Source organism: Oncorhynchus mykiss, chromosome 20 (assembly GCF_013265735.2).
Source record: "Oncorhynchus mykiss isolate Arlee chromosome 20, USDA_OmykA_1.1, whole genome shotgun sequence".
Lineage (NCBI taxonomy): Eukaryota > Metazoa > Chordata > Actinopteri > Salmoniformes > Salmonidae > Oncorhynchus > Oncorhynchus mykiss.
The window spans coordinates 40402149-40429014 of record NC_048584.1 but is presented as its reverse complement, the minus strand read 5'-3'; the positions used below and the strand labels follow the sequence as shown (position 1 = coordinate 40429014).

At 44.0% G+C, this 26866-nt stretch overlaps 1 protein-coding gene across 3 annotated transcripts in view; it reads left to right on the top strand.

Annotated features, from left to right (window-relative positions):
* Positions 1-7960, top strand: part of LOC110517611 (sorting nexin-5) — an 18474-nt gene extending 10514 nt beyond the window's left edge. For 2 of the 3 annotated variants that reach the window (XM_036956344.1, XM_036956345.1), the window contains 3 exons: positions 518-677; positions 945-1030; positions 3933-7960. In XM_036956344.1, the coding sequence (XP_036812239.1) occupies positions 518-677; positions 945-1030; positions 3933-3983 (297 nt within the window). In that variant the 3' untranslated portion in view covers positions 3984-7960. The remainder of the gene's footprint in view (positions 1-517; positions 678-944; positions 1031-3932) is intronic. The other variant, XR_005038024.1, reaches the window with a different exon arrangement.
* The last annotated feature ends 18906 nt before the right edge of the window (positions 7961-26866 follow it).

Here is a 26866-nt window from a genome sequence, read left to right as displayed (position 1 = left end):
AAACACGATAGGCGTGCGTGTTACTTACATCATCTGGAAACACGATAGGCGTGCGTGTTACTTACATCACCTGGAAACACGATAGGCGTGTGTGTTACTTACATATTTCACGGACAAGAAAATAACAAGCTTATTGTCACCACATATAGAAAACCACTAGATCAGTGATGTTTCTGCTTACAAGTTAAGTATAGAAATCCTAAGATGTGTCAAATAAATGAGATCCAGCTCAGGACTCCAGCTATGTATTTGGTTTGTAAACTTGCTAGCGAAGTGGCTAGATGTCAAGATCAATCTTCCTGGTCACAGCAGAGACATTCAACCCCCTCCGGGATCAACATCTCTGTTGCGTAATGTTTTTCTTTTTTTTTACGTCCCAAAAATAATAATAATAAAAAACCTTTTGTACTGAAATAAATCCCCGTTGTGTGCACATTCGGTAATACCATCAACCCCGGTATGAACATCTGGATACCACCCTACCCTATTAACGTGTGTGTGTGTGTGTGTGTGTCAGGACCTGTTGTACAGACGGGCCAGGACCCTGGCAGACTATGAGAACAGTAACAAGGCTCTGGGTAAGGCCCGGCTGAAGAGTAAAGATGTTGCTGCGGCGGAGGAGCAACAACAACAGTGTCTGCAGAGGTTTAACAAGCTTTCTGAGTCGGGAAAAAGAGGTGTGTGTGTGTGTGTGTAAAGCCGGTCCTATGCTTCCCAGTGGAAACTGTTATTTTTATTTCATCTAGTTTTTTTTAAATCAAAGGTCCTTTAGGGAGAATGTGAACACAGACATTTCGCTTTTCACCTAGTGGTGTTCTGCTAGGCGCAAACTGAACCTAATGTATTCAGATGCCTTTTTACACCGTGTGGCTGTATGTTTGGGGCAAACATGTTGTAACGTAATACAGTACGGTGAGTTAACAGCATGGTGTTGTCTTCGACAGAGCTGACCAGTTTTAAGGGCAGGAGAGTGGTGGCTTTCCGGAAGAATCTAATAGAGATGGCTGAGCTGGAGATTAAGCATGCTAAGGTGGGTCAGACTGGAGACTCATTGTCCTTTTTTTCTTCCTGTATTTTATATGTATTGGGGAGAGAGCGATTCAATCCCACATTGTCGTGTGTGTGTACATACAGTTGAAGTCGGAAGTTTACATACACTTAGGTTGAAGTCATTAAAACTAATTTTTCAACCACTCCACAAATGTCTTGCTAACAAACAATAGTTTTGGCAAGTCGTTTTAGGACATCTACTTTGTGCATGACACAAGTCATTTTTCGAACAATTGTTTACAGACAGATTATTTCACTTATAATTCACTGTATCACAAGTCCAGTGGGTCAGACGTTTACATACACTAAGTTGACGGTGCCTTTAAACAGCTTGGAACATTCCAGAAAATAATGTCATGGCTTTAGAAGATTCTGATAGGCTGATTGACATCCTTTGAGTCAATTGGAGGTGTACCTGTGGATGTATTTCAAGGCCTACCTTCAAACTCAGTGCCTCTTTGCTTGACATCTTGGGAAAATCAAAAGAAATCAGCCAAGACCTCAGAAAAACATTTTTTGTAGATCTCCACCAGTCTGGTTCATCCTTGGGAGCAATTTCCCTACGCCTGAAGGTACCACATTCATCTGTACCAACAATATTACGCAAGTATAAACACCATGGGACCACGCAGCCGTCACACTACTCAGGAAGGAGATGCGGTTCTGTCTCCTAGAGATGAACGCAATTTGGTACGAAAATTGCAAATCAATCTCAGAACAACAGCAAAGGGCCTTGTGAAGATGCTGGCGGAAACGGGTACAAGAGTATCTATATCGACAGTAAAACGATTCCTATATCGACATAACCAGAAAGGCCGCTCAGAAAGGAAGAAGCCACTGTTCCATATCTGCCATAAAAAAAAGCCAGACTACGGTTTGAAACTGCACCTGGGGACAAATATCAGACTTTTTGGAGAAATGTCTTCTGGTCTGATGAAACAAAAATAGAACTGTTTGGCCATAATGACCATCGTTATGTTTGGAGGAAAAAGGGGGAGGCTTGCAAGCCAAAGAACACCATCCCAACCGTGAAGCACGGGGTGGCAGCATCATGTTGTGGGGTGCTTTGCTGCAGGAGGGACTGGTGCACTTCACAATAGATGGCATCATGAGGGAGGAAAATTGTGGATATATTGAGGCAAAATCTCAAGACATCAGTCAGGAAGTTAAAGCTTGGTCGCAAATGGGTCTTCCAAATGGACAATGACCCCCAGCATACTTCCAAAGTTGTGGCAAAATGGCTTAAGGACAACGAAGTCAAGGTATTGGAAGTGGCCATCACAAAGCCCTGCCCTCAATCCTATAGAAAATCTGTGGGCAGAACTGAAAATGCGTGTGTGAGCAAGGAGGCCTACAAACCTGACTCGGTTACTTGTGGAAGGCTACCAGAAATGTTTGACCCAAGTTAAACAATTTTTAAAGGCAATGCTACCAAATACTAATTGATGGATGTAATCTTCTGACTCACTGGGATTGTGATGAAAGAAATAAAAGCTGAAATCATTCTCTCTACTATTATTCTAACATTTCGCATTCTTAAAATAAAGTGGTGATCCTAACTGACCTAAAACAGGGATTTTTTTTTCTAGGATTAAATGTCAGAAATGGTGAGACTGAGTTTAAATGTATTTGGCTATGTAAACTTCCGACTTCAACTATTTGTATGTGCACGCTGCAGGTGGCGTTACCTGCTAGACCAGACCCAAGCACAACACTACATTTTTATTGGTAACGGGATACCTAGTGAGTTGCACAACTGAATGCATTCAACCCGAAATGTCTTCCTCATTTAACCCAACCCCTCTGAATCATAGAGGTGTCGGGGGACTGCCTGAATCCATGTACACGTCATCGCCGTCCAAGGAGCAGTTGTTGTTGGGGGTCAACTGCCTTGCTAGAGGTTCATGTTATGTGGCAGTGATTTAGGCTTGTGCGGTATACCGTGTATATACCATATTCTGGGTATTTGGGAAGAGACATGGGATGGTTTTTCCAATACTGTTGAAACTATTTATTTTGAAGTTTTTTTTATTTTTATTTTAATAAGTTTGAATATTTTATAGCTACTTTTAAAGTAAATGTAGTACCTGCAGTAAACTTGTGCAATAGGTTAGGAGATAAAGATCTTCTTCATTTTCACCTGTCACACAATATTTTTTGATTTATGAAGTTTCGTGGTAGTTCCCAATCACGTGGTATTTGCTGACGAGCGCACAACGACAAGAGACCTGAGCCTTGTGAGTCACTCACTGTTGTGAATCATGCTCCAGGTGATCTAGTTACAGTAGGGAATTCGCAACTAAATGTTTGCCAGTTAGATATCTGCCAACTATTTAAGTTAACTGTTGTAACATGTGATAACTGTTCTGCAGTTTGGCTTGCTAATTTAGTAGCTAGTTAGCTTCTTGCAAAATCAAGCTTTGCTTGCTAACACCATAGAATCCCCTCCTGGATCAAGAGCTGTGTAATATTTGTTAAGTGCGTGCAGCGAACTGTGAGGAGCATTTTTTTTTAAAAATTTTTTTTACTTGTTTAGGTCAGACTATTAAATGTTTACAATGCGCTCGTTAGCATTTTGTCTGAATGGGATTTAAAAAAAATAAAAATAAAAAAAACATTATTTATGGGATTTTACATGTACTTGTTAGCATTGATAACCTTCGTTTTACACAGTCTCAGTGGGGTTTGAAAACAGCGGTTCAGTGCCGGTATTACCGAATACCCCGGGGATAGCACAAAGTCAGTATGACAGTCCGCCCAAGCCTAGTCGTGGTTGACGGTATGTGGTCGTGGTATGTATATATTGTGCCGTAATCCTTGTGAAATGCCTGTTGTTATGGATATGATACTGATGTCTCTGTTCTCTCTCTCTCTTACAACAGAACAACATGTCCCTGCTGCAGGACTGCATTGAGCTTTTCAAGAGCAGCTGAGCCACTGGTCTCTTACCAACCCTCCCAGACCACTGACCAGCTGGGCTTGGCGCCAGTCGGTTTCTGCTCTCTTGCCGACTCCTTATGGAATCGTCGTGCAAAACCGTGACTGGAGTAGGAAAAATCACAAACTGGATCTGGGACCAGGATACTGACCAGCAGGCTTTGAGAAGGGAACCTGGATACCCCTTCTCTCCACCCCACATGTGTCACACTCATTCCACAATGGATTTTCGCTCCACCCTTGTACTTGATTGATGAATTAAGGTCACTAATTAGTAAAGAACTCCCCTCACCTGGATGTCTAGGTCTTAACTGAAATGAAAAAACAAAAACCCGCAGACACTGGGCCCTCGGTGGAATGAGTTTGACACCCCTCTACTCCTGGGGGAACCTGGATGCCCTCTGCCCTCTTCCTCCAGGGGAACTTGAGTCGTGTTCATTAGGTCACACATTTGACAAACTTCCCTTTGCAACGGGAAAACAAAAATAAGCATTTCTTATTGGACAAGAGAGTTCCTCCCCATTTCACTCATTTGCGGGGAGTTTCGTGCCTTGAACCCGATCCTGGATACTCCCTTCCTCCATCCCAAAAATGCCACTTCAGAAACCTGCATGTGTCTGTTTGACTGTTTTCTGCCTGGATGTTTAGTCTCTGTCCACCTGCCCCTCCGCGTCTCCTTCTACCCCCTCCGCGTCTCCTTCTATCCCCTCCGCGTCTCCTTCTACCCCCTCCGCGTCTCCTTCTACCCCCTCCGCGTCTCCTTCTACCCCCTCCGCGTCTCCTTCTACCCCCTCCGTGTCCCATGGAACACTCCCCTTTAGTGATCACAGCATTCCAGAACAGGGAGAATCCAGCATCCTGCACCATCTTCTGACCTTTCTCCTCCCATCTGTTTTTCAATCGTGGGTTATCTGAATTATTTGTATTGTGGATGGATTATGCTTGTTCTTGTGTTGGATTCTCTATTTTGTAACAATGATGGACTTTTTTTCCGGATTATGATCGTGTTTATAATTGTTTTGGTTGCTTTTCAAGGCACGTGCCTACTAACCCCGTTACGCCCCTCACTTGTACAGAAAGACAGAATGGAGGTTGAATTTGGTCCTAGCATAACAGTGAAACTATGGCAGAGTGGAGTCACAGTAATCTGGTGTTTTTTTTAATGGTGCGTGCATTTGCTAGCTATAATGGAATAGTTAGGTTTTCTCATTGCAACGCCACTTTAAACCATTCTCTAATACCAGTCGGAAGAGTGACTGCTGAGCTCAGCTGCTGCCTCTCTGGTTTGTAATGGAACAGTTTACAGGATCCTTTTAGGCCACGCTGTAGCAAAAAAATGTTTTACAATGGGAAAACTTAAACAATCGTTTCTTATTGGACACGTTCAGATGGTCCCTCCTTGATTTTCTTCCCTTTTGGTACCTTAGTGAATAGGACCCAGATTGGAGCAACTGTTTAGAAAGAGTATATGAAGAGGATATAAAGTAGATGGAAAGGGGGAGGGGAAAATGACTGATTTAGTGCCTAAATAAAGGTTATTGTGACTGCGTCCCGATTGTCCACCCTTCTGCCAAAGTCTGCATTTGCACATTCCCGTCATGGATTTAAAAGCATTAGGTTGATGTAAGCATTGGCTGAAGGGAGTTTCCACCATTTGTTAAATGGTTTGACGGTGGAGTCTGGAAATGCTCACTTTGGGAGAAGGGTGGAGAATTGGGACTTGGCCTAATACTCTCTTTTTCCATTACCATACTTTGAGATCAGGCTGGGTTGAACTCGCTCAAAACTGCCAAGTGAAGAGACATGCTTCTTTTTCATGATTAAGACGTGTGTGTGTGTGTGGTAGTTTGTCCAACAGTGGTGGTACCACACAGAAATGCTTTGGCTGTACCTCAGGAATGGCAACAGGGCTCTTTCCGCGTATTCGTCTACATTACTGCCGGTAATAACTGGAGCCAAGTAAATTGTTTTTTTGTTTTGAGACTTACATATATTTTTGACAAGTTTACTTCCACATAATATGGACCAGTAGATTTTTTTTATTTTTTACTACAGACCTTGTCAGTGTCGGCACTGGTAGTTGTCAACGTTTACTGCCATGATGCCAGTGCTGCGTGATCCTGAAGTGATCCATCGGCCCGGTCTAGACTAAAGAGCGACTAGTGAGTGCCGGGCAGCTATGGTTTCTGTGCTAAGTGACTCAATATTCAGTGGACTAGGCTGAGACCTGTGACACTGTTAGTGAAGTCCACCTGTAGTAGAGGACTGTATGCAGTTGGTTCTAGTTAACATTTGAAGCAATAGACTTACATGGCCATATTGGCTATTGGAGAGTAACTCTGGTCCCAGCACTTATTCGGAGGTGTGTGTGTGTGTACTTCAGCGTCAGCTTGTAGCTGTTGTCTATGTCCCAATTATTTCGCATGCTTCCCTAAGTGTGCACTTGTACACTTCCCTTCATGGATTTTTAAAGGGACTGACTAGTGTAAGAAAAATGGGGGATACTCCCATGCTTACACCAATGATCCAATGCTTTTAATTGTGTGGAGAGGATGAATGTGCACTACCTAGATAAGTAGAATGTTCCTGATATCCTGCTGTGTTTACCAGTGTGGCTTCCTGTGCACTTCATTGATATCCTGCTGTGTTTACCAGTGTGGCTTCCTGTGCACTTCATAGATATCCTGCTGTGTTTACTAGTGTGGCTTCCTGTGCACTTCATTGATATCCTGCTGTGTTTACTAGTGTGGCTTCCTGTGCACTTGCTCTTAGGAAGATGTACTGAGCAACACTAACCTATCCTCCCATCCAATCATCTTGCTTAGTACTGCTAGTGCAGGATTGGTTTGAAGAATTGCGTTTTAGGGTTCTTATTTCTCCTATTGCTTTGTTACTGACGGAACCTTTTTTTATATTGTTAAACTAGCCTGCGGTGCCGGGCCTGTAAGCCTGCGGTGCCGGGCCTGTAAGCCTGCGGTGCCGGGCCTGTAAGCCTGCGGTGCCGGGCCTGTAAGCCTGAGGTCTTGCCTACTCCTTATGGATTTGTCATGCCATCTTCGACTTGGCAATGGAGTTGGTAAACAAATCTGGGACCAGGCTGTGGGAGACCGCAGATCTGGGACCAGGCTGTGGGGAGACCGCAGATCTGGGACCGGGCTGTGGGGAGACCGCAGATCTGGGACCGGGCTGTGGGGAGACCGCAGATCTGGGACCGGGCTGTGGGGAGACCGCAGATCTGGGACCGGGCTGTGGGGAGACCGCAGATCTGGGACCGGGCTGTGGGGAGACCGCAGATCTGGGACCGGGCTGTGGGGAGACCGCAGATCTGGGACCGGGCTGTGGGGAGACCGCAGATCTGGGACCGGGCTGTGGGGAGACCGCAGATCTGGGACCGGGCTGTGGGGAGACCGCAGATCTGGGACCGGGCTGTGGGGAGACCGCAGATCTGGGACCGGGCTGTGGGGAGACCGCAGATCTGGGACCGGGCTGTGGGGAGACCGCAGATCTGGGACCGGGCTGTGGGGAGACCGCAGATCTGGGACCGGGCTGTGGGGAGACTGCAGATCTGGGACCGGGCTGTGGGGAGACTGCAGATCTGGGACCAGGCTGTGGGGAGACTGCAGATCTGGGACCGGGCTGTGGGGAGACCGCAGATCTGGGACCGGGCCTAAACATATTAACCTGTAAAAGAAAAGGGTTCATATTGAAACAAAAAGGTTTGAATTCTTTGAATTGTTTTGGAAATGAAGTGATTTTATTTAGTACATTCTATCTATGGTGGTAAATACAATCATTTCCATCCCCAGAGAGGGCTGTCTCTTATAAAGTGTTTTTGATAATTGAATGGATTTCTAAATCATTCCAACTGTGTGAATGACTTAGTTTTTTTTCTCACCGAGCATCACTTTTAAAAAAAATGTTTTTTTAAAACCTTTGCAAAAATTACATTAAATAAGTCCTACTTTCCAAAATCCTTAATGTGTCTGTCTCTTATTAATTAACCTTGTGTGATATCATTCTGATGATACTAGTACTGTTGAAACGATCGTCAACTGTTACCAGGACCATGGTACCCTCACACCAGCAGGTGGCGCAGTCTGCCTACTGAAGAGGATGTGGGAGAGTAGACCCAACAAGCTCTGTCTCACTGCAGAATTAACACATTCTCCTAATGTCAAATTTCAAAGAGTTAAATTTTTTTTTTTTTTAATAATCTAATTGTATTGGTCACATACAAGTGTTTAGCAGATGTTATTGTGGTGTGGGGGCTGTGCTTTGGCAAGGTGGGTGGGATTATATCCTGCTTGGTTGGCCCTGTCCAGGTTTATCGTCGGATGGGGCCATAGTGTCTCTCGACCCCTCTTGTCTCAGCCTCCAGTATTTATGCTGCAATAGTTTGTGTCGGGGGGGGGGGGGGGGGGGGCTAGGGTCAGTCTGTTATATCTGGAGTATTTCTCCTGTCTTATCTGGTGTCTTGTGTGAATTTAAGTATGCTCTCTCTAATTCTCTCGAGGACCTGAGCCTCAGGACTACCTGGCCTGATGACTCCTTGCTGTCCCCAGTCCACCTGGTCGTGTCGCTACTGCAGTTTTAACTGTTCTGCCTGCGAATGGAATCCTGACCTGTTCACCGGACGTGCCACCTTGTCCCGGACCTGCTGTTTTCAACTCTACCGGACCTGCTGTTTTCAACTCTACCGCACCTGCTGTCTCTAACTCTGAATGATCGGCTATGAAAAGCCAACTGACATTTACTCCTGAGGTGCTGTCCTGTTGCACCCTCTACAACCACTGTGATTATTATTTCACCATGCTGGTCATCTATGAATGTTTGAACATCTTGGCCATGTACTGTTATAATCTCCAATCGTCACAGCCAGAAGAGGACTGGCCACCCCTCAGAGCCTGGTTCCTCTCTAGGATTCTTCCTAGCCACTGTGCTTCTACACCTGCTGTTTGGTGGTTTTATGCTGGGTCTCTGTATAGCACTTTGTGACATCAGCTGATGAAAAAAGGGTCTTTATAAATACATTTGATTTAGAGAATTGCTTGTTGCGCCTGCTGCAATGTATCGTTCCATTTCTCCAAACGTCAAATTTCTAAGATTAAAATGTAGGCACATATTCCAAATGGTTAAGGTATAGGTTAGGGTTTAAAAAAAAGAGTTTCCACTACAAGGTTTAAACCTTCTGATCAAGAGTCATAGGATTGATCTTTGAAAGTCGTTCTAATGCATTCCAACTGTGTGAATTACTTTTATTTAGTGTTTGTCTTTTTACTGGGATAGAACATGCAACCTTCTGATCCAAAGTCAGGAGATTACCCCTGTCCAGAAACCCACGCAAAATCCAAGCCTACTTGATGCTAATAGCGCTCACTGTTGCCACCTAGTGGCTCGTTACGAAGGCATTTGCCAACGTCCAATTTCGACATCAATCTTGAAAGACCTGACTGAGTCGACCTCGCCAAAAACTTTTAACTACTATAACATCTGGAATGGAGTGTTCTTTAACTTATTGCTTTGCCTTCTCTCATCCCACAATAGTCTGTCGTGTGTGTGTGGATTTATAGGGTCTATTCATGGACAACATTAGGAAAAAGCAAATCAACAAAATATTTTTTTTTTTTGCAGAATGTGACCATTGCATGAATAGACCCCATAATTACCGCAATACTCCTACATAAATACATGTACAGTACTTTCTCTCGGAGCGTTACCACTATTGCTTTTGGACCTAAAGGATTATTTAGGACTACTGTGCCTGTTCAGAGTTTCCATGTTCACAGTAAAAAATTACATTTGGCAGTGCTGATTTGGATAAGATATTTAGGAGTGTCGTGAATGTACTGTAGCAGAGGAATGGCTGCCTTGGACTGTAAGAGAAACTTGCCTGTCTTAGCAGCCCTACTTCCTGCCGTTTCTGAGAGTGCTGCATCACTCCCTGATAAATCACAATTTTAAATATATATTTTGTAAATAAATCCACCAGACTAGTGCACTTAGACCTTTTATTACACCTGTATGAGCCGAGGAAAGTAACTTGATAACCAAAATGCCCCCCAGTCCGGTGTAGTATTTTATTCACTGTAGAGTTGCATGCTGACCACGTGTAAATTAAGTTAGCGACGCGAGAGTTTTACAAAAATGTACACGTACGTTTTATTCCATCATTGCACCCACACTCTGCTCGCGAGCGTCAACGAGCGTCTGCGTCGCTAAAATAGAACTTGATTCTATTTGTGACGATTGACGAGCTGCAATTGCCGTCTCTCCCATTTCCTCATTGGTTTTTAGGAGCATATACCCACGTGGGTGATTGAAAGATGAACTGAGGTTCACACTCCAGTCCAGTTGGTGGTGGTAATGCACCTTTAAAGTTGGTTGCCAACCGCCATATAAAGTCCACAGAAGAAGAAGTCTGAAGGAGGAGAAATTACTGTAAACTAACTAGATTTACACTTTTATCTGTGGATAAATTCTCTGAGTAGAGGACCTTGTGCATTTCAGGTAAAATAACAACCCCAATGTTTATATCCCAGGACAAATAAGCTAGCAACAGCAAGCAAGCTAAATTTCCATGAATGTTTAATGCTTTTCGACCTGTCCCCAAATTAATATAGTTGGTTCAGAGTTCATTTTGATATTTCAACCTGTGTGTCCTGATTGCGTCTGGGTGGACAAAATCAACATGCGCACGATGACGCATGCGAGCGGTCTGGTATGTTAGGGTTCAGTCTGGTGTAGTATACTGTAGGGTGTAGTATACTGTAGGGTTCAGTCGGGTGTAGTATACTGTAGGGTTCAATCTGGTGTAGTATACTGTAGGGTGTAGTATACTGTAGGGTTCAGTCGGGTGTAGTATACTGTAGGGTGTAGTATACTGTAGGGTTCAGTCTGGTGTAGTATACTGTAGGGTGTAGTATACTGTAGGGTTCAGTCTGGTGTAGTATACTGTAGGGTGTAGTATACTGTAGGGTTCAGTCTGGTGTAGTATACTGTAGGGTGTAGTATACTGTAGGGTTCAGTCGAGTGTAGTATACTGTAGGGTGTAGTATACTGTAGGGTTCAATCTGGTGTAGTATACTGTAGGGTTCAATCTGGTGTAGTATACTGTAGGGTTCAATCTGGTGTAGTATACTGTAGGGTTCAGTCGAGTGTAGTATACTGTAGGGTGTAGTATACTGTAGGGTTCAATCTGGTGTAGTATACTGTAGGGTTCAATCTGGTGTAGTATACTGTAGGGTTCAGTCGGGTGTAGTATACTGTAGGGTGTAGTATACTGTAGGGTTCAGTCTGGTGTAGTATACTGTAGGGTTCAGTCTGGTGTAGTATACTGTAGGGTTCAGTCGGGTGTAGTATACTGTAGGGTTCAGTCTGGTGTAGTATACTGTAGGGTTCAGTCTGGTGTAGTATACTGTAGGGTTCAGTCTGGTGTAGTATACTGTAGGGTTCAGTCTGGTGTAGTATACTGTAGGGTTCAGTCGGGTGTAGTATACTGTAGGGTTCAGTCTGGTGTAGTATACTGTAGGGTTCAGTCTGGTGTAGTATTCTGTAGTTGGGTTAATTAAAAGGAAATGCCAGTGTGCCTCAGGGACTTGTCACCACCAAAGTGCGCACATTGTGACTGTACATGTCCTGCTTGGTGAGCACTGCTTAGCAACCGCCACTAAACAAACCAATGGGCCTACAGCCCTGCTCTGGGCCTCTGAAATACACTGGCCAAAGCTCTTTACACTGCTTGTTAGGGTTGAATAAAAATATGGTTTGGTAAAAGCTTTTGTAATGCCTTACTGATGCTATCTACTTTCTACAGAACGGATGTTATACAGATCTAATGCTATCTACTTTCTACAGAACGGATGTTATATAGATCTGATATTATACAGACCTGATACTATCTACAGACCTGATGCTATCTACAGATCTGATGTTATACAGACCTGATACTATCTACAGACCTGATACTATCTACAGATCTGATGTTATACAGACCTGATACTATCTACAGATCTGATGCTATCTACTATCTACATATAACATCTACAGAACTGTACATGTATACACTGTCCCTTGTATTATGAACTTTAAACTGGTATTTTTCTGGTCTATCAGCATTTTACCCCAGAATCTTTTTTCCCGCGCAAGTAAGTGTGTGTGTGTGTGTGTGTGTGTGTGTGTGTGTGTGTGTCAGCTACACTGTGAGGGTCTCCTCCGAGATTTGCCGAGATTTCCTAAGCAAACATTTTATACTAACGTGTGGAGAGCAAACAGTAATTTCCCACACTAGACTGACTGGCAAATAACACTCACTATCACACTGCAGAAAGTGCTGACTATGGATGCGTTCCAAATGGCAACCTAGTCCCCTATTCAGTGCACTACTTTTGACCAGGACCCATAGGGAATACGGTTCCATTTGTGACACAGTCATACCTCCTATCAGCACCTAGGTAAAGTGTTCTGATAACTGTTGCCATGATGATATTAAAGTGTGTTTGAGTAAATTAGAAACAGTTTTTTTTTTTAAATAATATTTTTTTTTTAAACATATTTGATAAAGACGTATTCTGACCTGTCCAATGACCTCGTCCAAAGTCAATGCCATGGAGGGATCATAAGAGTATGTAGCCAAGGCTGTCATAGACTCTTTGTAGTACTCTGATGTCATAAGAGATATGTCAGCACCTATTCTAACCCCCTAATAAATCATTTTAATAATAGCACATTGTTACCTCTTATCTCTCATTTCACGGAACATGTCAAACTTGTTGTTTACTGGTAATTGCAGTTTAAATGTCTTTAAGTAAGAATGCCCCTCCCTGGCTTTTTGGGGTGAGGTGACTGCTGACACGCACACAGCCAGCTCTCACGTCAGCCACTCCAGCTTTCCCTATACTGTTTGCGTCATGACTCCTGAGTTGGGTTGGCCTGATCACGCCTGACTGTAGCCTGCTGCTACTGACTCACAGGGTCAGAGTTACCATTTAGGTCAGAGTTACCATTTAGGTCAGAGTTACCATTTAGGTCAGAGTTACCATTTAGGCCAGAGTTACCACAGGGTCAGAGTTACCATTTAGGTCAGAGTTACCATTTAGGCCAGAGTTACCATTTAGGTCAGAGTTACCATTTAGGCCAGAGTTACCATTTAGGCCAGAGTTACCATTTAGGTCAGAGTTACCACAGGGTCAGAGTTACCATTTAGGTCAGAGTTACCATTTAGGCCAGAGTTACCATTTAGGCCAGAGTTACCATTTAGGTCAGAGTTACCACAGGGTCAGAGTTACCATTTAGGTCAGAGTTACCATTTAGGCCAGAGTTACCATTTAGGCCAGAGTTACCATTTAGGCCAGAGTTACCATTTAGGTCAGAGTTACCACAGGGTCAGAGTTACCATTTAGGCCAGAGTTACCATTTAGGCCAGAGTTACCACAGGGTCAGAGTTACCATTTAGGCCAGAGTTACCATTTAGGCCAGAGTTACCACAGGGTCAGAGTTACCATTTAGGTCAGAGTTACCATTTAGGCCAGAGTTACCACAGGGTCAGAGTTACCATTTAGGCCAGAGTTACCATTTAGGCCAGAGTTACCACAGGGTCAGAGTTACCACAGGGTCAGAGTTACCATTTAGGCCAGAGTTACCATTTAGGCCAGAGTTACCATTTAGGCCAGAGTTACCATTTAGGCCAGAGTTACCACAGGGTCAGAGTTACCATTTAGGTCAGAGTTACCATTTAGGCCAGAGTTACCACAGGGTCAGAGTTACCATTTAGGCCAGAGTTACCATTTAGGCCAGAGTTACCACAGGGTCAGAGTTACCACAGGGTCAGAGTTACCATTTAGGTCAGAGTTACCATTTAGGCCAGAGTTACCACAGGGCCAGAGTTGCCATATAGTTCCTGTTTCCTAAAGCTAGCTGTGGTTGATAGTTCGAAGGAACCTCTGCAACAGTGACAGTAAACTACTAATGACTAACAGTCACAGTGACTCTGACAGTAGGTCCTGTGGTTGAATGTTGGAACCTTTTGCAACTCTAGTGTGTGTTTCACACACAACCTCCACTGAAGAAGAACCAATGAGAACAGAACACGTCAGAAGTGTGTTCATGTTCAAGCCAGGGTCGTATTCATTAGTGCTCCCCAAAGCAAAACACTTTGCAACGGGAAAACAACCAAAAAAGGGTTTCTTATTGGAGAAGTTGAGGTAGCTAGTACTGCCCTGTTTTCAGTCTGCTTTCTTCCGTGTTTCAGTCCGCTTTCTTCCGTTTTGACTCCAAATGACTGTGACCCAGTCATCTGCCAGCCCATGTGACACAGCCAGCCACAGCAAATTGAACAATGTGTTTGGAGCGTGTCACTTGAAAATAGCTCGAGGTTTAGTGGCAGTCTGTTTTTACCAGAGCACAGACCCAAAGAGCAACCTGCAGTACCACCTGGATGGAAGTCAACCATTAACGTGGATATAAGAGCTGGCTGATCTATGATCACACACACATCCACAGACACACAAACATACACACACACAAACCCTTTCTTGGACTCCATTGTTGGTTAAGGGCTTGTAACTAAGCATTTCACTGTAAGGTCTGGCTGGACCTGTTTTGTATTCGGCGCATGTGACAAATAAAAGGGGATTTTTAATTTGAATCCTTCAGAGCACCAAGCTCCTCCTCGGCATTGCCGTGGCTCTATATCTATCAGTACCAGATGGCAGACCATGACCATCAATGCTCCTGATAGGCTGCGTACATTTATGACACACACACACACACATCCAGACTTTTGTGTAGTCTGCAGGGCTATGCCACAGGAAGTAAAGTCAGTTCAGGAAGTCCAGGAGAGTAATGACTGCCAGTCCAGGCCTGGGCAGGATGTGAAAGAGTTCTGGTCAAGAGAACCTCATGGCAGTGCATCATGGGCCCTGGTCAACAGGAGTGCACTGCATAGTGTGTGTGTTTTTATATCCGTGTGTGTGTGTGTGTGTCCGGGGCTGGCAGAGTCTGGGGCTGGCGTTGGTGAAGACTCTGGAATGTTCTCAGCATCTGGCTGCTGATCCCTGTATGCAGCTTTGTGTCTCTCTCTCCAATCTGTATGCCTCTCTTCTCACCATCTGTTGACCTGAGCATTAGAGGGTACGTTGCAATCTGAAACAGGGAGCAGGATGCTAGGATCAGCTGTGTGTCTCCTGTCTTATCGGCATGCCCCTCTTCTCACGGCATGTTGCACAATTCAGCTCCACATTCAATATGGATGTGATGAACACTGAATGGAGCATAATGCTGGTATGAGGGTGTGCAGTGGGAGTTCAATTTAATTCAAATTGTATTTGAGATAAGAGAAGAATAACAAATAATTAAAGAGCAACAGTAAATAACAATAGCGTGGCTATATACAGGGGCTACCGGTACAGAGTCAATGTGGAGGCTATATACAGGGGGGTACCGGTACAGAGTCAATGTGGAGGCTATATACAGGGGGTACCGGTACAGAGTCAATGTGGAGGCTATATACGGGGGGTACCGGTACAGAGTCAATGTGGAGGCTATATACAGGGGGTACCGGTACAGAGTCAATGTGGAGGCTATATACAGGGGGGGGGGTACCGGTACAGAGTCAATGTGGAGGCTTTATACAGGGGGGGTACCGGTACAGAGTCGATGTGGAGGCTATATACAGGGGGTACCAGTACAGAGTCAATGTGGAGGCTATATACAGGGGGGGTACCGGTACAGAGTCAATGTGGAGGCTATATACAGGGGGTACCGGTACAGAGTCGATGTGGAGGTTATATACAGGGGGTACCGGTACAGAGTCAATGTGGAGGCTATATACAGGGGGGGTACCGGTACAGAGTCAATGTGGAGGCTATATACAGGGGGGGTACCGGTACAGAGTCAATGTGGAGGCTTTATACAGGGGGGGGGGGGGTACCGGTACAGAGAATGTGGAGGCTATATACAGGGGGTACCGGTACAGAGCCAATGTGGAGGCTATATACAGGGGGTACCGGTACAGAGTCAATGTGGAGGCTATATACAGGGGGTACCAGTACAGAGTCAATGTGGAGGCTATATACAGGGGGTACCGATACAGGGGGTACAGATACAGAGTCAATGTGCGGGTGCTCCGGTGGCGAGGTAATTATGTATATGTAGGTAGAGTTATTAAAGTGAATATGCATAGATAATAAACAGAGAGTAGAAGAGGGGGAGGGGGGCAATGCAAATAGTCTGGGTAGCCATTTGATTAGATGTTCAGGAATCTTCCTGAATTGAATTGCATGACTTGTGAAACAAAATGTGAAGTGTCTCGCTTGAATAGATACACCTGGAACAGAAGCCTTGTGAAACCAACTACTGAAAGGACTCGGTCACGACGAGCGGTAAACTAGAAGAATACTGCCGTTTTTAGACTCCAGTCATTTTGTAATCCAGCAACCTGAATATGCCTCTACGTTCACGTCTTGCAGAGGCCAAAAAAAAAACCTCCGTCCACAATATTTGCTTCATCAGAGAGATGGTTGCGTCGGAATGCACTATTCACGACACAGTGCCATTTTGTGCGAATGTGTTGTATGGAAGAAAATGAAAAAACGTGACAGAGTAACTGTACAGACCATACCACAACACACTATAAAGACACATAGGCTGTAGTATGTTTTTTTTCCTAGGATAATATAAGGTAGCAGTAGATGAAGCCATGATTTACTTGTGCTGCGTGTTTGTGCCAGTATTTCACGACCACAGATAGTCAGGTTAGTTTGCCCTGCCCTGTAGTGCCCTGCCTAGGCAATGTCTTGCGTCATTGATAATACTGTTTGCTCATGACAAAATGATCAGAAGTTGAATTACACTCAAGAAAACACTACATAAATGCTGATGAGAAACATTTTAGGATAGAAATCATTATTTTGTTGGTCCACATAAAGTCTCTATATGTTGTCTGGGGCATAAATACTGTACTTCATATGAATTTCTTCATGTGGATTTCATGTGAGTACACTCGCTGGCCAGTTTATTAGGTACACCACCACATTCACGAAAATGGATGGGTCTTAGACAGTGAGTCACATGGCTTGCTAGATATAAAACAGTCAGACAGGCATAGAGACATTGAGTTTCTGTGGGATTAAACGTTATAATGGGCAAAACGAGTGACCTAAGTGACTGAAGAGCGTAGTATGATCATCGGTGCCAGTGGTGGCGGATCTAGTATTTAAGAAACGGCCGCCCTCATGGGCTTTTCACGTACGACAGTGTCTAAGGTTTCAGTCCTGTGGGCGAATACAGCTCGTTGATGAAAGAAGCTGAAGGAGAATGGCAAGAATCGTGTGCAAGCATCGCCTGGTTCCGACGAATCCCGGTTCCTGTTGCGTCATACTGATGGCAGAGTCAGGATTGGGCGTAAGCAGCATCAGTCCATGGTCCCATCTTGCCTGGTGTTAACGGTACAGACTGACTGGTGGCGGCTGTGTAATGGTATGAGGAATGTTTTTCTGGCACACGTTAGGTCCCTTGATACCAATTGAACAACCTTTAAACGCCAGACCTTGTAGAATCCATGCCCCGAAGAATTCAAGCTGTTCTGGGTGCAAAGGGGGGGGGGGGGTCCGATCCGGTATTCAATAGGTGTACCTAATAAACTGGCCACTGAATGTTTATAGTTCTGTTTCTGATATTAGTAGCTTTTGCAAAAGTTATCCAACAGCAGGCTTTGCGTATATAGCAGGGGGGAGTTAAGGGTACATAATGACTGAACTAATAACAATACCTGCATCCCAAATGGCACCTTATTCCCTATATAGTACACTACTTTTGACCAGAACCGTATGGGCCCTGGTCATAAGTAGTGAACCTTATAGGCAGGTGGGTGCCATTTGGGATGCATCCAATGTTGAACTTTTCGGAGCTGGATATGAGTCACAGGGTGTTGCCAAAAATTAGGAAACAGAGCTGGAGAACAGAGCAAAACAGAGTAGAGTAGAACAGAGCAGAGTAAAGTAGAGCAGAGTAAAGTAGAACAGAATAAATTAGAGCCGAGCAGAACAGAGCCGAGCAGAACAGAGCCGGGCAGAACAGAGCCGAGCAGAACAGAGCCGAGCAGAACAGAGCCGGGCAGAACAGAGCCGAGCAGAACAGAGCCGAGCAGAACAGAGCCGGGCAGAACAGAGTCGAGCAGAACAGAACAGAGCCGAGCAGAACAGAGCCGAGCAGAACAGAGTCGAGCAGAACAGAGTCGAGCAGAACAGAACAGAGCCGAGCAGAACAGAGCCGAGCAGAACAGAGTCGAGCAGAACAGAACAGAGCCGAGCAGAACAGAGCCGAGCAGAAAAAAATAAACCAATATTTAAGTAGGTGCTTATATTTGTCCTGTTTCACACAAGTACACGTGTGTATTATACATATGTGTGAATTGGAAATGTGTTTTTTGCACATCCCAACTCTCCCCGAGACACCCTCTGAGAATGGCTTACGGCCAGGGTCAGCCACTAATGTCGGCTTCGGGATGCTTCATCAGTACAGGTCCAGGAGAAGAATGAAGTGTTTCAGGATCTCCTGAGGATTGCTGGGTTGAACTTGAAGATGTCAAGGCTACAGTAGTGCATCAGATACAGTGGCTTGTGAAAGTATTCAGCCCCCTTGGTATTTTTGGGCCTTTCAGAACAGGTATATATATACTGAGATCACGTGACACTTAGATTGCACACAGGTGGACTTTATTTAACAAATTATGTGACTTCTGAAGGTAATTGGTTGCACCAGATCTTATTTAGGGGCTTCATAGCAAAGGGGGTGAATACATATGCACGCACCACTTTTCAGTTTTTAATGTTTAGAATTTCTTGAAACAAGTTAGATTTTTTAAAATTTCGCTTCACCAATTTGGGCTATTTTGTGTGTGTCCACTACATGAAATCATATTTAAATTACAGGTTGTAATGCAACAAACAAAATACAAACAAAATTGGAAAAAACACCAAGAGGGATGAATACTTTTGCAAGGCATTGTATTAGCAACTCCTTTAGCCATCTCCTTAAACCATACGTTTTTTCCATTTCCTCATCAATCCATGGAACCTAAATTTATTTAATCCCATCAGTCATAAAAGTGACTAAATTATTTATTTTTCTACTTTTCAGTTATAATGCCCCCAACCCAATGTATGTTTTCCTACTAAATGTATCCCACTCACCCTAACAGAGATCACCATTTGAAATGTCCAACCTACTCTACTCCACCCAGACCAAATGGACAAGCAACTGTATCTGAGTATGGATGAGCTCCTTACCTTCTATGGGATCCTTATCCCATCTGGGTACAGCTCTGTTCCAAGATGACACATGTACTGGGCACTCGACAGTGATGTACACAATGAAAGCACTTCAGATGCAAATGTGGAGAAATCGCTTTGATAAAAATAACGACCTCAGTTCCTGTGGTTGACAACACAAAGATCACTGACGACCCATTTTTTTAAGGTTAGGCCCATCTTCTCCCAGCTCAATCAGTCATGCCATTTCAGGAATGGCTGTCAGTGGATGAGAGCATGATCTGATATAATGGCTGACATGGACGTAAGCAATTCATAAGAGGTAAACCAGTCCGGTTTAGTTACAAGCTATGGAGCCTTGCCTCATCCATTGGTTACATGTATCACATGGAGCTATATGGTGGATCGCACACTCTCCTCCCTGGGACTTGGTTGGGTCAGGGACCCAGTGTTGTTCTCGGGTCTTGCAGAACAATCTTAGGTGCCTCAAGGTTGCAAGTTCCTTCATGACAACCTCTTCACTTAGCTTGCACTCAGTGGATGTAATGACAAAAAAAGAGTATATGGGAAGTCTGAAACGACGAGGCAATATCATCTGTTTTGATGTCCCATTCAAGCCACGGAAGGACTTTGTGAAGTTACCCCGGGGAACCTCTGAGGTTCTGACCCAAGGAGAGAAGTTACTTGTCCCGTTGGAAAGACAATAACACTGTCACAGTGGAAACAAACATAGAGGAGAAATACAGTGAGACCGCTGGCTAGAGATGGAACAAGGAGCGACGTGCCTTTGACAAAGGCCCACAACCAAAATGCATCAACCGAAACAATGAGCACATGGGTGGTGTTGACCTTCACGACCTACAGGTTTCAAGATACCATATCTCCATCAGGTCTAAGAAGTAGTGGTGGCCCATCTTTGCATGGTCTCTCAACAGTGGACTCGTAAACAGCCATTTATTTTACAGAGACGTTATGGGAGGGACCATCGACCTGCTCACCTCACGGATAGCGGCACAGTCTTTAATGCAAAAGTTTGGCACGAAACCACTGAGCCACGGAAGGAGATCTCTACCGGCTGCTACTGTTGAAGATCAGGCAAGATGTGACAAGGCTTCTCACTGGCCAATCAGCACGATGCACCGGTTCCAGAGAAGTCGTCATGGTGACAAACGTACTACCTATGCCTGTGAGAAATGCAGAGCGCCACTGCACATTGAGTGCTTCAAGATAAACCATGGACAGCAGAAAATGAGATTAGAGGGGCTGTTAAAGCCAACAGAAGAAAAATAGAAAAGTCAATAAAGGGTGATGAGAAGCAGTACAACAGACTCTAGGAAGGAAAGACTACCTCTATGAGAGATATTTATATATATATATATATATATATATATATATATATACTACCTCTATGAGAGATATTTATATATATATATATATATATATATATATATACATACATACATACACTACCTCTATGATAGATATTTATATATATATATATATATACTACCTCTATGAGAGATATACAGAAGCCCATTATCAGCAACCATCACTCCTGTGTTCCAATGGCAGGTTCTGTTAGCTAATCAAAGTTTATCATTTTAAAGGACTAATTGATCATTAGAAAACCCTTTTGCAATTGTTAGCACAGCTGAAAACTGTTGTGCTGATTCCAGTTTTTTTCTGAATGCTTAAACACTAACAGTGATTCTTGAAGCACTATCTCTGAAACCATTAAGACTTGTAGCCAATGCATTTAGCAAGTGTGCCAGACTGAATGCACATTCTCTGCTTTACACTCAGTTTGCAATTTAATAACACACTTCTGGCAAAACTGTGAACATTGGTCTCTATGTTGCTACACTATTTCGCCAATTGCCTTTCCACATTGACGCATGTGAAAACATTTTTAGATACTGAGTTCAGTTACAAATCAGAGCTTGAGGACTATAAATAGGCCACAGGTAAACATTTGGTTCGATCTAGAAGGAAACAAGAAAACACAGGTAAACATTTGGTTCGATCTAGAAGGAAACAAGAAAACACAGGTAAACATTTGGTTCGGACAACAATGGAGGCCAATACTGGACAGAGAGTAAGAGGGATGAGAACTTCAGGAGGACGAGGAGGACGAGGAGGTGGAGAAGTAAGGTGAAGTAGGACAGGGGAGAAGGAGAGGACAGGGAAGAGGAGGACAAGGACGAGGGGGTGAAGAAGTAAGAGGAGGAGGAGGAGAAGGAAGAGGTGAAGTAGGACGGGGGAGAGGAATGGGAGTCAGGAACACAATAAGTGATGAAATCACATTGACTGTGGTTGAAAGTATCACTAAAACAATTCAAATGTTTTTACAGAACTGCAAGAAAACCAGTATCTGGTGGAAGAGGTCAACTCTGCACCCCAGAGCAGGAGACCCACATTTTAAATATGGTCATTGCAAATAACTGCATCAGACTCAGAGAAGTGCAGGACCACATAATGGCAGATAACACCATATTCCTAAACGTCAACAGAGTGAGTCTCTCTGCACGGTCTCGTCTACTGAAACAGAGTGAGTCTCTCTGCACTGTCTCGTCTACTGAAACAGAGTGAGTCTCTCTGCACTGTCTCGTCTACTGAAACAGAGTGAGTCTCTCTGCACTGTCTCGTCTACTGAAACAGAGTGAGTCTCTCTGCACTGTCTCGTCTACTGAAACAGAGTGAGTCTCTCTGCACTGTCTCGTCTACTGAAACAGAGTGAGTCTCTCTGCACTGTCTCGTCTGCTGAAACGCAATAGAATTAGGATGAAGCAGATGAACAGAGTCCTTTTCGAAAGAAACTCAGACCGTCGTAAAACAACTGAGATATGTATATGTGCAGGTAAGCTGTACTATCCTATCATTGGTACTGGATCTGGAAGTGGAAGTGCATGGTGCTACATCATGTTGACTGATCCCTGTCTTTTCCTACTGTGCTACATTGTTTTGTCTTGTCTCTTTCAGAGAGTCATGGAGCTAGAAGCAGATGCAGTGCACCATGACCTAATAAATGAGGCAGGTTTCAACCTTGCAAAAACAAGGGGCCGCGGCAGAAATATCATGACCCCTGATCGATGGACACCGTGCCATCATTAACGTCCCGGGACGACGTGGTGGCAACATAACAATGTGTGCAGCTATTAGTCAAAACGGCGTCCTTCACCATCATGCAATCCTAGGCCCATACAGCCACTGCACACATTATCACATTTCAGGACACCCTCCACAACAGACTAATCCCTAATGACCAGGGGCCAGAGCAGCCCAGGTACATTATCACATTTCAGGACCCCCTCCACAACAGACTAATCCCTAATGACCAGGGGCCAGAGCAGCCCAGGTACATTATCATCTGGGACAATGTTAGTTTCCACCGGGCTGGTCCACAATTGGTTCACAGTTCACCCACTTCTCATCTCTACCCCCATACTCTCCGTTCTTGAGTCCTATTGAATAATTATTCTCTGCTGGAAGGTGTATGATCACCAGCCCCATCAACGCGTACCCCTTCAACAGGCAATGGAGGAGGCTTGTGGAGACATGGATCAGGGGTCATGGCCAGGCCTGGATACGGCACTCCGGGCGATACTTTCCACGCTGCCTAGCTCAAGACAACATCGCATGTGAAGTGGATGAAGTCTTATGGCCAGACTCACAAAGACGATGAGATGAAGCCACATTTTATTAATTTTTTTCCTACTGCACTTTTGTTGTTCGAGGAGTGTTTGAACAATTTGAGAATAATTTTTCCCCCCTTATTTGTGTTGATAGTGTGTTATGTTCCGAATACACATCCATAATTTACACATTTGAATACCTGTGTGTATGTGAGTTGACTATACTTTATCACTATACTTTATTGCAAACTGCTATGCCCTGCACACAGGAAAAACCCACAAGTGTTTTTCATTTATACTATCAGTGCCTAGTTGTTGCTTATTCAAATTATGGTTTGTGTGTACTGTATTAACTCTAAAAAAATAATGTTTTAAGAGTTTGAAGAGTTTTGCAAGAATTGTTTTCTTTTGCAAGAATTGTATAGTAAGTGTATAATGTTTTGCTGGTTTGGTGTAGAGTTTTGCAAAAATAGCCATTATACAGCTCTTTCAGAAAAGACTGTAAAGAAGCAATAAAACTGGCCTTCTTTAGACTAGTTGAGTATCTGGAGCATCAGCATTTGTAGGTTTGATTACAGGCTCATAATGGCTAGAAACAAATAACTTTCTTCTGAAACTCGTCAGTCTTTTCTTGTTCTGAGAAATGATGGCTATTCCATGCGAGAAATTGCCAAGAAACTGAAGATCTCGTACAACGCTGTGTACTACTCCCTTCACAGAACAGCACAAACTGTCTCTAACCAGAATAGAAAGAGGAGTGGGAGGGTCCGGTACACAACTGAGCAAGAGGACAAGTACATTAGAGTGTCTAGTTTGAGAAACAGACGCCTCACAAGTCCTCAACTGGCAGCTTCATTAAATTGTACCAGTCTCAACGTCAACAGTGAAGAGGCGACTCCGGGATGCTGGCCTTCTAGGCAGAGTTGCAAAGAAAAAGCCGGATCTCAGACCGGCCAATAAAAATAAAATATTAAGATGGGTAAAAGAACACAGACACTGGACAGAGGAACTCTGCCTAGAAGGCCAGCATCCCGGAGTCGTCTCTTCACTGTTGACGTTAAGACTGGTGTTTTGTGGGTACTATTTAATGACAAATGATTTGGATATTTTCATGTCTGGGAAAAATGTGTGATATAAACGGGTTAACAGTTCTAACAGTCAGTTTCTTAACCGGTGCATGTTTATCAATAAATGGAAGAAGCAATTTCATAAATTCATCAAGCGCAGCGTCGATGCTCCTTATTAATCACATCAGACCAACAAATATTTTTAACATCATCTCTTAACATCATCTCTCTATTTTAGGCCCAGCTGTTGGAACTTTGGCTTTCCTGTATATAGCCACTATATTGTGATCACTGCATCCAATGGGTACCGATACAGCATTAGAACAAAGTTCTACAGTATTAGTAAACATGTGATCAATACATGTGGATGATCTTGTTCCTGTAGTGTTTGTAAACACCCTGGTAGGTTGATTAATAACCTGAACCCGATTACAGGCAGTGGTTAGAGTGAGAAGCTTCCCATTGAGCGGGCAGCTTGATGAAAACCAGTCAACATTCAGGTCCCTAAGAAAGTGTCACGCCTGCTCCCGTTCATGTCTTTGCACTTTTCGTCGTCCTTGTTCTATTTATTATTACATTTGCACTCCCTGAACTTGCTTCCCAAATCCCAGCGTACATGTTACAGAATAACGCCTCACCAAAGGGGAGCATCATGGAGTTGTTTTTTTGTTTTGTAGATGACTCTTGTTTGTGTTTAAAGTCTGTACGCTTTTCGTGTTTCTTGTTTTTGTATTTGTACATGTTCCATAAGCAATGCCCCCGAGCACTCTGGCACCTTTCATGGCTGGGATAAGTTTTTTCCTCTTCTGGCACACATCGTGCTAGCATGTCGGCAGGTAGCCTAGTGGTTAGAGTGTAGAGGCGGCAGGTAGCCTAGTGGTTAGAGTGTAGAGTCGGCAGGTAGCCTAGTGGTTAGAGCGTTGGGCCAGTAACTGAAAGGTTGCGAGATCGAATCCTTGAGCTGACAAGGTACAAATATGTAATTCTGCCCCTGAACAAGGCAGTTAACCCACTGTTCCTAGGCCGTCATTGAAAATAAGAATGTATTCTTAACTGACTTGCCTAGATAAATTTAAAAAATGTCCCGGACCCCTGACCTGATTTCACCGGTCGCACTAGCATGTCCCGGACCCCTGACCTGATTTCATTGGTCGCGCCAGGATGTCCCGGACCCCTGACCTGATTTCATTGGTCGCGCCAGGATGTCCTGGACCCCTGACCTGATTTCACCGGTTGCGCCAGGACATCCTGGACCCCTAACCTGATTTCATTGGTCGTGCCAGGATGTCCTGGACCCCTGACCTGATTTCACCGGTTGCATGTCCCGGACCCCTGACCTGATTTCACCGGTAGTGCTAGCATGTCCCTTACCCCTGTTGACAAAGTAGCATGTGCTTTTGCCTCTGCGTTTTGGATTTTAAGCTGGGTATCCGTAAAGCACTTTGTGACAACGCCTTTATTAAATACATCTGATTAATTGGTCCCTTCTTGTGTAGCCCAAGTCTGGTTGACTGATCTGCAGTGCCATCAATGCTCCGCTGCTCCAAATCTTCTTTTTTTTTTACTTCTTTTTTTTGCCAGACAGCTCTAGTTTCTCTACCTCAGCATGACAGATGAAAGACAAGTTGTCAAGGTTTTCAGTTCTGATTCAGACGGTTGCCTGGAAACCAGTGGTGGAAAAAGTACACAATTGTCATACTTGAGTAAAAGTAAAGATACCTTATTATTAAAAAACAACTCAAGCAAAAGTGAAAGTCACACAGTAAAATACAACTTTAGTGAAAGTCTAAAAGTATTATGTTTTAAATATACTTAAGTATCAAAAGTAAATGTAATTGCTAAAATATACTTAAGTATTCAAAGTAAAAGTAATAGTATAAATAATTTCACATTCCTTATATTAGGCAAATCAGACGGCATTATTTAAAAAATGTTTTTTTTTTTTGGATAGCCAGGGGCTCTAACACTCAGACGTAATTTATAAACAAAGCATTTATGTTTAGGAGTTCTGCGAGATCAGAGGCAGTAGGGACGACCAGGGATGTTCTCTGTTTAGGGAGTCCTCCAGATCAGAGGCAGTAGGGACGACCAGGGATGTTCTCTGTTTAGGGAGTCCTCCAGATCAGAGGCAGTAGGGACGACCAGGGATGTTCTCTGTTTAGGAGTTCTGCGAGATCAGAGGCAGTAGGAACACCCAGGGATGTTCTCTTGATAAGAGTGTGAATTGAAACATTTTACTGTCTCCTAAACATTCAAAATGTAACCAGTACTTTTGGGTGTGTGAAAATGTATGGAGTAAAAAGTAAATTATTTTCTTTAGGAATGTAGTATTAAAATCTACCCTAACCATAAACTGTGGATGGATGGCGGCATTCACGCAAAACTGAAAGAGCAAAGCACCGCATTTAACCATGGGAAGAGGTCTGGGAATATGGCTTAATATAAACAGTGTAGTTATTCCCTCTGCAAGGCAATCAAACAAGTGAAATGCCCGTACAGGGACAAAGTTGAGTTGCAATTCAACGGCTCAGACACGAGACGCATGTGGCAGGGTCTACAGGAAATCATGGACTACAAAAAGAAAACCAGCCACGTCACGGACACCGACATCACGATTCCAGACAAACTAAACACCTTCTTTGCCCGCTTTGAGGATAATACAGTGCCACCGTCGCGACCCACTAACAACGCCTGCGCCTCACCCTCTCTGTGGCCGACGTGAGTAATACATTTAAACGTGTTAACCCTCGCAAGGCTGCCGGCCCGGACGGCATCCCCAGCCACGTCCTCAGAGAATGCGCAGACCAGCAGGCTGGTGTATTTACAGACATTCAATCACTCCCTATCCCAGTCTGCTGTCTCAGCATGCTTCAAGATGGCCACCATTGTTCCTGTGTACAAGAAGGCAAAGATA